At 47.5% G+C, this 11,737-nt stretch overlaps 1 protein-coding gene across 1 annotated transcript; it reads left to right on the top strand.

The window, feature by feature from the left end:
* Positions 1-8,424: 8,424 nt before the first annotated feature.
* On the top strand, positions 8,425-9,118 carry LOC125533964 (cortical cell-delineating protein). Its single transcript, XM_048697285.2, has one exon. It carries the CDS (start codon positions 8,491-8,493, stop codon positions 8,923-8,925), a length of 435 nt encoding a protein of 144 aa, XP_048553242.1. The 5' UTR covers positions 8,425-8,490; the 3' UTR covers positions 8,926-9,118.
* Positions 9,119-11,737: the final 2,619 nt, after the last annotated feature.

Here is an 11,737-nt window from a genome sequence, read left to right as displayed (position 1 = left end):
CTGTGTCCAACCCCCGCCCAGCTCAACCAATGGCCGGATTTGGAGCGGATCTAGCCGGATTTGTGCGTGGCAGGCCACTAGAGGCTGCGACGCACCATGGACTGCCCGGGTGCCGGTCCGCACAGCCCCGGCAACGCCCCCAGGCTACATGCGGGTACTAACTCCCCCTCTAGCCGCTTGCATCTACCCCGTCGGCGGTTCGTCAAATACACCAATGGCCGTTGTTCGGGCTCGGTGCTGGCCCAAATGCTCGTCGGCACACCGATGCCGCCCATAAAGTGTGACGACTGTCCACTGAAGGTCATGCACCGTGTGTCTACAACGCCAGAACACCCCGAATGGATGTTTGTCAAGTGCAAAAATGATGGGGTATGTGCTAGTTTAGCTTCGGTTGTGATTCTGGATTCAGTTCGTTTTGCTTACAATCAAATATTTATTGTGTAGAAAGGATGCAACTTTTTGTTTTGGGAAGAAGAATACATCGATCTGCTGATAGCATGCAATTTAGTAGATGTTCGTGCACTTCTTGCTAGAGTAGACTCTAGAGACGAGAGTAGATGTGCGGAAGCAACTGTTGAAGATGTGCCCTAGAGGCAATCATGTGATGATGATATTCCCCTATGTATTCATGAGTCTTTTGTATTGTCCTTGAATGTCATCAATGATATGTATCAATAAGTATGTGACTTGTTTGTGGAACTATGTATTGTATGATGAGCCATGCAAAGTTACCAAGTAAAAGTCCCTCACGTTAGGGTTTCTGTTCCTCTCGGGTGACGGCGGCGATGGTCGTCTATCGTAGAGATCTTATCTCCCCTACGATCCCCTCCCCGCTGGTGATAGTCGGGGCTCTCAAGTCTCGGCTGAGGGGCGGAGGTGGGGGCTGGTTTGGGACCACACCGCCCGCGGATCATCAGCACTCTCGGGCAAGAGAAACCATGGATAAGCCGATGTCGAGTTCAGGGTCTGCAACCACCAATCTCGAAGCCATGATGGATAAACTAAGTCTGAAGGAAGGGGGCCTGCAGGATGTGATTGTTGAGGATGATGAGCTACTGGAGGAGGCAAATCGTTGGATGGCTATCGCTAGGGTTCATACAGACAAGACCTACAGCCAATATTAGTTCTACCGGACCATGAGGATCGCGTGGGACTTGGCGAAAGAGGTAAAGATCCGGCCCCTTGAGGGCAATCTTTACACGTTGCAATTCTCGTGCCTGGGTGACTTGGAAAGAGTAATGGAAGAGGGGCCATGGAGTTTCAAGGGTAAAGTTGTGGTTCTGGCACCCTATGACGGCTTCATGAAGCCTTCGAAGATAGAGCTCAAAAAACTTGAGATATGGATGCAGATCCACGATCTGCCAGATGGCTTTTTTACTAAGATAGAAGCGTTGTCAACAACAGTAGGCGAATTCATCTATGCCGAACCAAAATCTCAGGACTTTGAAGGAAACTTTGCCCGGGTTCGTGTGAGGACTGATGTCACCAAGCCGCTGAAGAATGTTGTATCACTAGTTGTCAAGAAAAAGGAGAAACTCGAGAGGGTCGTCTTCAGAGTCAAGTATGAAAGGCTGCCTGATTGGTGTGCTGTTTGTGGCAATCTAGGCCACCTGTTCAAGGAGTGCGGCGACGGGGTTCATCCTCCTAAGGCACTTGTGTTCAAAGATCTAAAGGCAAGCTGGTTCAGAGGGCCTGGCAGTGGGCCGGGAGCAGGAAACGGGGCAAGAGGGGGACACGGCAAAGGTCGGTCAGGTAGAGGAGGTGGACGTGCTAATGCACAGTACAACACGGACCACAATCAGGACCTTGAGGACCCAAAATGCACTGAGATGGATGTTGCGATGGAGGATGCAGAAAAGACCAGAAAGAGGGTAGCGGCGAGCACAGTTGTTGCAGCCGACCCCAAGTCAGGCAAGGGTAGCCAAAATCTGGGGGGAAACACAAGCCAACCCATGTTGCTACCCCCACCGGTTATTCCACCTAGCCCAACATCAAAACAGGAGCCGAAAAGGAACACACCAAGCACCTCCACCAATGATACAACCTTGGCAAAGACCACAGTACCAAGCAAAAACCCAGATGCGCGTTTGGCGGGCCCCAATGGTGGGTCACGCCTAGCGCAATGAGTCTCCTTTGTTGGAACTGCCGTGGAGTTGGCAAGGCCGCGACAGTTCGAGAGCTTCGTGATCTGGCGAGGTAGTTTGCCCCCTCTATTCTTTGCATCTTAGAAACACAAATTGAGGGTATGAGAGTTGAAAGCTTGGTAGATACTCTAGGTTTTAATAAAAGTTTTGCTGTAAGCAGTCTGGTAGGAGTGGTGGTCTTGGAATTTTTTGGAATGATGAAATAAAAGTTGAGGTTATTGGCTACTCCAAGTATCATAATGATGTTCTAGTGGATGAGATGGTTGATTTTCAGGTCAGAATTACCTTTGTATATGGGGAAGCACAGGTTCCAGAGAGGTATAAAACCCGGGATACTCTTCGAGGGATAGCAGAAACACAGAACAGGCCGTGGGCAATTTTGGGCGATTTCAATGAAGTGTTACACATCCATGAACATGATGGGATCGGGAACCGAAGTCAAGCCCAAATAGATGCGTTCCGAGATGCGATTGACACTTGTGGTCTATCTGACATAGGGTACTCGGGCACGGACTGGACGTTTGAGAAAAAAGTTGCAGGGGACACTTATACACGGGTGAGGCCGGACAGATGTCTAGTTAATCCAGAGTGGTCCATGTCATTGCCATTTGTAGCTCTAAGTCACAAGGATGCAGCGGGTTCAGATCGTATTCCCATTCTACTCACATTACGTGAGGTGCATGCATGCAAAGGAGGGCCCAGGCTTTTTAAATATGAAACAATGTGGGAGAGGGAAGATTCTTTATTTACGACAGTGAGCAACAGGTGGAGAAACAGGTGGAGCATGCAGGAGACAGATTGTGTCGATGCGCTGCGCGCCAAACTAGGCGACTTGGCGGGGGATTTGACGGACTAGGACCACACCCAGTTTGGTTCAGTTAAAGCTGAGATCCGCCAGTTGAGAAAGGCGCTTGAGACTTGCTCTCTGTCCCAGGCAGATCAGGGCCAACGCGGGAGGAGACAAAGATTGCAGACATATTAATTGAACTCTTCCATCGAGAGAGATGCTCTGGCGTCAGAGGGCGCGCCTGGACTGGCTAACCCATGGAGACAAAAATACTTATTTTTTTCACATGCGAGCAAGCCGCCGTCGCCGCAAAAACCAAATTAAATCCCTTCAGTGGGAGGATGGGCAGATGACCGAGGATAGCAATGAGATGGAGGCTATGGCCACAGAATTTTATAAAAACTTGTACAACTCCGAAGGGACCCACGACATGGAACAAGTTTTGGACACGGTGCTAACTAAAGTAACACCAGCTATGAATGATATCCTTAATTACCGTATACTTAGCAAGAGGTCAAGCAAGCATTGTTTCAGATGTTTCCCATCAAGGCCCCGGGTCCGGATGGCTTCCCAGCCCACTTTTTCCAGCAAGACTGGGATGTTTGTGGGGGTGATGTGACGAAGGTGGTTCTTAAGATCGTAGAGGGAACGGAATCAGCGGCATGCATAAATGATACCATCCTAGTTCTGATTCCAAAGGTAAAAAATCCCACACTTCTATCACAGTTCCGTCCAATTAGTTTGTGCAATGTACTCTATAAGATTTCCTCGAAGGTCATCTCCAACAGACTGAAACAAATATTGCCAGATATAATCTCTGAGGAGTAGTCAGCATTTGTCCCAGGCAGATTAATTACCGATAACATAATTACTGCTTATGAATGTTTGCATTTTATGAAGAGGAACGGGGCAAAAAAGCATAAATCTTGTGCCTTGAAGCTGGACATGACGAAGGCATATGACAGGGTTGACTGGACGTACCTCAAGGCTATAATGCTCAAACTGGGGTTCAATATCAAATGGGTGGATATTGTGATGGGCCTGGTTACTTCGGTACAATTCTCAGTCATGTTTAATGGGAAAAAGCTTCAGCAGTTCATGCCATCGCGTGGGATCTGGCAAGGGGACCCGATATACCCATACTTGTTCTTGTTAGCAGCAGAGGGCCTATCGTGCCTCCTAAAATCAAAAGGCGAGTCATCCAACTTGAGTGGAGTATAGGTGGCGCCCACGGCACCACAAGTGAACCATCTCCTATTCGCTGATGACAGCCTGTTGTTCTTCAAGGCAAACGGTGTGGGTGCTACCGAGGTGAACCAGCTGCTAGAGATTTATAGCCAGGCAATAGGTCAGCGCATTAATTATGCAAAATCTTCCATATTTTTTAGCAAAGGAGTTCCTGGCAATATTCGGGCTGAGATAAAAGGCATCTTGAATGTCCCGAACAAAACCTTGAGCGAGAAATATTTGGGTATGCCATCTGATGTTGGAAGCTCAAAAAACGGTGCATTTAGATACCTGAAAGACAGGTTGTGGAGTAAAATTCAGGGTTGGATAGAGAGGACCATGTCAACAGCAGGGAAGGAAGTTCTAGTTAAATCGGTGGTGCGGGCTGTGCTGGTGTTTTCCATGTCATGTTTTAAGCTACCCAGGGGCCTTTGTGAACACCTAAATATGCTAATAAGAAAATTTTGGTGGGGGGGCACAAATGGGCAACGCAAACCACACTGGGTATCATGGAAGGCAATGACACAACCTAAAAGTATGGGAGGACTGGGATTCAAAGACTTCGAGCTCTTTAATTTGGCAATGCTTGCTAAACAAGCATGGCGCTTGCTACAGGATCCCGGGTCGCTGAGTGGAAGAATATTGAAAAGTGTTTACTTTCCAAATACATCAATTCTGCATGCGACTTTAGGGAATCACCCAAGTCAGTTTTGGAGAGCCATCATTGAAGGTCGGGACACTTTGAAACAAGGGCTGATCAGGCGTATTGGCAATGGTAACAGTATGAAAATCTGGGAGGATAACTGGCTACCTCGCAAGGAGATGATGAGGCCCTACAGATGCATATCTCCCCCCTGTCATGGTTTCAGAGCTCATCAACGCAACAATTGCCACATGGAATATCTCGCTAGTGAATTCCACTTTCATGACCTTTGATGTGACGGTAATTTCAGGCATACCACTGTGTACTATGAACATGCAGGATTTTTGGAGCTGGGCACATGACCGAAGTGGCCAATTCTTAGTACGTTCGGCCTATAATATGCTTGTGGCGACAAAACAGAGAAGAGAAGCTTGGCTTGAAGGATCTGCGGGATCATCAAACACTCGCACCAACGAAGGATCATGGAAAACCTTGTGGAAGACAACGGTCCCGTCCAAAGTGTGTATGTTCTTGTGGAGGTTGTCAAAGCAATCCTTACCTATGGAGGACGTCAGAGCACACCGTAAAATGTTGACAACAAGTACCTGCGGCTTCTGCGGGGTTCAGGATTCATGGCGGCATTCCCTCCTAGAATGCACTAGTGTACCAAGATGCACCTGGGCATTGGTAGACGAAGAGCTGAGTTGCATTTTGGCTGCCTCCACATAAACAAGTGCCAAGAGCTGGCTCTTCAGCCTGCTGGATACCTTATCGCATGAGAAATTTGTCCTAGTGGAGGTTACCCTATGGGCAATATGGACATCTCGACGAAAGGCCATTCATGAGGCTATTTTCCAAACACCACATGCAATACAAATGTTCATTACTCGGTTTATTGCAGATTTGGAAGCTATCTGTAGCCCAAATCCTACACGGGCTGCTTCGGCGAGGACAGGTACATCGATACAGAGGCCGAGGGCACCTCCAGCAACATAATCCAAAATTCATGTTGATGTAGGAGTATGTACCCGCAAAGGAGGAGCAGTCGTAGCCGTGTGCAGGGATAGCCAGGGCTTGTTCTTGGGTAGCTCGGCACTTGTCATTCCAGGAATTTGGGATCCAGCCACGCTTGAGGCGATGGCATGCCATGAGGGCATTGCACTGGCAGAAGATCTCAATATTCAACGCTTTGTGCTATCGTCTGATTGCAAGCAGGTGATTGGGGACATCGCTAAAGGAAACCAAGGACCCTACGAAGCCATTATCATGAAAATTATCTCTAGATCGTCACCACTTTCTTGTACCTTTACTTTTGAAAGTCTTCGATGTAATTTCGAAGCTCATAAGTTAGCTAAGTTTGCTTTGTCTTTAGCTGAGGGGCGTCATGTGTGACTTGGCCAGCCGCATGACCAAACTTGTATCCCACTTTCTGTGGATTTTGAATAAAGTGGCTTTACCCCCTCAAAAAAATGTATTGTATGATGATCGTTGTAATGGCCCCTAGCTGATAGACCTGAGGTCCTCTCATGTTCTCGGTATGAGGATCGACTCACTTAGGGTCTATCAAATGCTACTCCATAACTGGGTAGTTATAAAGGTAGCTTTCGAGTGTGTTGTGAGACATTGCCGCGAGACATGGTTGACCAAGATGGGATTTGCCCCCCCCCCCCCTCTGTATGGAGAGATATTCTCTGGGCCCTCTCGAGTGATCAGATTCGGAAAGCATGGCCATGCGACTTCGGTTAAGTGTTAACCAAGTTCGGGAATCTGTATCACGTTTTCGAGAAGAGAGCTCGAGCTACCACAAGGGTGACAAGTACTCGCCTTGAGCTCGACAACAAATATCGTGAGGCAAAAGGAATGTTGCATATGACACATTGTCGAGGTTCGTCAAACGACTTTACGCACACATGGGAGCTGGCACGTTCTGCTAGGAGCCGCTACCAACTATCGACTCTAGTAGTGTCCATGTGTATGTGAACCTATAAGGTCGCACACTTAAGGGGCTGCAGCCCATTCGGATTGGATCCGAGTGGAAAATGGAAGCAGACTCCCAGTGGGCTCAAGTGTTCAACCCACCTCGGAGGTCTATATAAAGGGGAGTGAGCACACCTCTTAGGTTTGATCTTTTGCCTCCCTGGACAGCCACCACCACTCCCCACGCCCAGGCCGCGCGACCGGACCAAGCAGTCCGCCGCTCGACACTGCTCCCCACACGTGTGGATACCTTGGAGGCATCGCACTTGCGGTGCTCGGACGAACCGTTCGAATGATCCATGAGGAACCATTCGCGTGTCTTCGTTGTTCGCAGGAGATCGACGACGCGAGGAGGAGACACCCCGGGAGATCGGCGACACGACGTGACGCCCTGAGATATGTGATGACTTGGGAAGAACCCTAGCTTGTTCCATCTCTCTCTTGTGGATGATTTGGATCAACTATTTATCCATGTGTACATTTTGTTGTGATATGTGTTACTTTTCCTTGTGAGCTTGTATTCTTCCTCAAATCCACCTCAAATTCATGAATAGCAGGTCATCAGATAGACTTGCCCCGTATCATTGGGTCTATCTTCGATGTCGAATGTTTTCCCCGTCAATTCGCTTTTTGGTAATCTGGTTAAGGAAATCAAGGTCATAATGGAAGAACGGGGTTTAAACCTCTTAAGATAGCCAGGTCACATAATGAGGTACCTCATTATCTCGCAAATTATGTGTGGACAGCTCGAAGCACCGCTTGTTGGTTGCATAGGGGGGCGGATTTCTTCAAGAAATTATACTAGCAGATTGTAAGCCCGTTGCTATGGAATAAAACTCTTTGGTTCCCACCCAAAAATAATCTGGCAAGGTTTAGGTTTAAAGAAAAATATTGTTAAGGTCTCATAAACCGACGCCTAGCTAGGACACAAATGAATTAATCCGTCAAGCTTAATCTGTGGTAAAGTTCCCCTTAAAAGAAAACTCAGGTAAAGCTCTGCCTATCATATCGAAATGACAATGATGAGCACATGATTAATCTCTATCATTCCATAACTAAAGCCAGATGACTATCAATGGATGCATCTGTAGAACCAGCATATCATACATGGCTCCAGCTTGTTCATTCATGGTCTCCCTCACCTCACGCACGCTTATAATACGCCAAATGAATGGACGTAACGTAATCCCCGATATCGGCTTAGCTCCCGGTGTCTATGCGCGCCCATATTTCCGTGTCCTCTGCGCCGCGTACCGCTAACTAAGTCCAAGCGTTCACACCCCATGGTTAATTATTGCCTAAAAATACCTGATGCTTTCTCAACTTGCTTATACATAATCTAAAATATGTTGTGTAGCATGACAAGGTATTGCACTGTTTGCGTAACATGCATGAACATGCAAAGGTGTTGCTCAACTTGTTGCCATATCTCCAGAATTCATAAAGCATATCATGCTTAAATCTTGTCTCATCTCTCCAAAACAAATGATACATCGAGAGGACAACCTAGCAGTCTTGAAACCGATCGAATCACACATGGCCACGTCTGATCATGCATACGTACGTAAGCTACTACGTCAAACAGCTCGACCCCATCCCATGCATGCATCCATATCACCAGGCTATAAATACAACTCTCTCCAAGCTCTCTTGCATCCCAAACCCAAAGCACTGGAGTAGCTATATCATTCTAGCACACCCACACAATCACAATGGCACCCAGTGCTGCCCTCTTCGTCGCCCTGAGCCTCCTCCTCTCCGCCGTCGCCGCCCACGGCTGCGGAAGCACCTATTGCCAACCGCCGGTCGTCGTGCCGACACCACCCATCGTCGTTCCGCCGCCATACCATGGAGGAGGAGGGCACGGCCACGGCCACGGCGGGCAGTGCTCCATCAACGTGCTCAACCTGAGGGTGTGCGCCAACGTTCTCAGCGGACTGCTCGGCCTCAAGATCGGCGTTCCGGTGCACGACCAATGCTGCCCGCTGCTCCAGGGGTTGGCCGACCTTGACGCCGCCGTCTGCCTCTGCACCGCCGTCAGGGCCAACATCCTCGGCCTCCACCTCAACGTGCCTGTGGACATCAGCCTCCTCCTCAACCACTGCGGCAAGAAGTGCCCGTCCGGTTTCACTTGCCCAGCCCATTAACAGAAGTACCGTTTTGCATGGGCGCCCAATAAGATTTGCTTTCCGTACTTCGTTTTCATGATATGTGGAACTGTTCCACTCCCACATTTTAATTGTGTAACCAGTACTACTACAGTATTTATTTATTTTTGGCAAACAAGCATGTACTCTTCATATTGATAAATATCAACAGTGAGCAATAATTATTACTCTAGCTAATTGTCCAATTGTAGCTTCTTCCTTTTTGCGAATTTGTACAAAATAGCTTGCAGCTTTTTCTAGAAATAATCCACTTTTTTAGTTATTGACAAAAAGGGAAAAAGGCGATCAACGGGACGAACAGATGCAGCATGACCATCTACAATTAATGATGGCAACCCTAGGGTAATAGGGAAGGTGCTCCAACAACAACACCTCCATGAAAGAAATGACGTTGAAACAACACTGTCACTAGATACAAATAGTCAAATACTAAGGCTGCGTTTGGCAGCAAAGTTATTTTAAAGTTTTCTGGCAATACCGCGGTTTCTGAAAGAAAAAACATGGTTTTAAATACTTTGATGCGTTTGGCTTCAGCAAAAACTAAAGTTTTGTAAACCACGGTATCTCTGAAACCATGGTCTTTTTGGAGTATCTGGAAAAGAGGTCCTGACCTCTTTTTTCTAGACAGAGCGGAGAGAAAAGATCGGGGCGATCGCATCGCAGTTGACATCGCCGTCTACTCGAGATAACAGTATCCAGCTGCGATCCTTTTTCTTTTTCTGTTAGTATATGGTAAACGGCATGTATTATATCTCCTAGACCGATTCAGTTAGATTTGTTTACCACGTGCTAGTCTCCATCTATTCTCTTCATCATGAGCGAATCAAGCTCACCAAGGGATAGACATATTCTACGTATCCTAGCATCTATAGATCGAGCGGACGTGTGCATGGCGGCTGCATGCTGCCGGCCGTCGTTAACAGCCGCTAATTACTCAGTCATCCATACTAAATACTAGGGTCAAAACTTTGATAAAACAGCACCAGCCAAACACATGTAAAACTGAGAAAAACATTGGTTTTAAGAAACTGTAGTATTCCTCGTCCATCTATCGGAATACCGTGGTTTTCAATTACCACAGTTCTCCAAAAACTTTGCTGCCAAGCTACCCCTAAGGTCAGCTAATAGGTTTTCACCCATTGAAAAAAAGTCTGAGTAAACTTTGAGCAGTGTTTTCAACAAGAGAACAACACGTGAATGCCGCCATTTCTAGGTTCAACCAATGAAGAGTCACCTAATCGAAGTCAAGTGGACACATGGTGTTGACTTTGAGCAACGCCTATGGGCATCCACCATCGACACTGATCCCGTGACGTCGAGAGTCCAAGCCGCCCATGTCGAGCCGATTTAGGCCAGTCATGTAGGAAACCTCTGACAAGGGTTGAGTCACACATCGAGCGGCCAGATCTGCCATTGTAGATGCCCTTCACAGGCCATGTCGAGTACTCCAACCCCAACACCAAACTTGTGGGGAAGATTCCTCCATGTCTTAGAACTTGGGGAAGAACTCTAGCTTGTTTCATCTCTCTCTCTCTCTCTCTCTCTCTCTCTCTCACTCTCTCATGATTTGAATCAACTATTTATCCATGTGTACCTTTTGCTATAATTTGTGCTAGTTTTCCTTCTAATTTCCTCCTCGTTCTTCATGTTCTTTCTCAAATCCACCTTCAATTCATAAAGATAGGACCATCATAGCGCTTGCCTTGTATCATTGGGTCTATTGAACTCCATTCTTACCCTAACAACATGCTCTCGTTATTGGCGGCATTCTTGTTACACTAACAATGCTCATGGTTAGGAAAACAGAATCATTAACAAAAAATGAGTTGGCCCAGAGGTCTGACCAGGGATCTTTGGTTTTTATCTTTCCGCACATTCAACTAGGTTTTCCTTTAAACCTTACATTCAAGAACCATTGCAATTCTAGCATAAAATATAAACTTAGTTGTGCACATGAAAATAGACTAATAACAACTTTATTATTTGTCTTAGTGCATCTCCAACGCTGGCCCCCCAAACTGGACAACGCATTTGTCTGCGGACCAGGGGCGACCAGTCCGCGGACACTGATGTGGGAGCCGGCCATCCAACTATAGTTGCATACATTTCAAACATGATTTCAACAAATTGAATGAATTACATGCAAACCGGATGATCTTCATCTAAACCGGAGCACATTCATTACATTTTTTATATATTTTAATTAAAAAAAGCGACCAGGCCTAAACCTAGCATGTGGCGGCGTCCATCCCCACGTCCTTCTTGTTCCCTTCCAGTGATCTCTGGACTCATCTCGTTGTCTCCATGAGAGGCAGCAATAAGATCCCCGAAGTGAAGGTGCGATCACCGGCAAGGAACAGTAGAACATGGGAGATGGACCGGCCCACATGAGATTTGAGGCCCCGTCGCTTCCATTTCCTACTCATTCTCGTCGGATTATGAGACATGTCCGTCGCTGGTGGACGTGAGATCCACGATGGAAGTGGAGGGGCCGGCACGCTCATCGTCCCACCGGCGCAGTCAATCAGTGTTTGGCGATGCGTAGGACGCGCGGCTGGCTATGTTCTCGTCCGCGATCGCCGGCGTCGTCAACGTCGCCTCCGTGTATGGTTGCGCCACCTGTATGTTGCGAGCGGCGGCTTGAGTGCGGGCGGCCTCATAGAGCGCCTGATGCTCGGCAACGAAGCTGGGATTTGCTGCGGCCATTCACCCTGTGCGTTCGGTTTATTCGGTTTACATGGTTCGATTTATATGGTTTTTCAGTTTGTACGGTATTAATACTTCGGTAAAT

Source organism: Triticum urartu, chromosome 1A (genome assembly GCF_056163025.1).
Source record: "Triticum urartu cultivar PI428250 chromosome 1A, HENAU_Tu73, whole genome shotgun sequence".
NCBI classification, from domain to species: domain Eukaryota; kingdom Viridiplantae; phylum Streptophyta; class Magnoliopsida; order Poales; family Poaceae; genus Triticum; species Triticum urartu.
This window is presented reverse-complemented; position numbering and strand designations above follow the sequence as displayed.

Coding starts and splice junctions, on each gene's coding strand:
- LOC125533964 (XM_048697285.2), top strand. CDS start 8,491: ATGGCACCCAGTGCTGCCCTCTTCGTCGCCCTGAGCCTCCTCCTCTCC.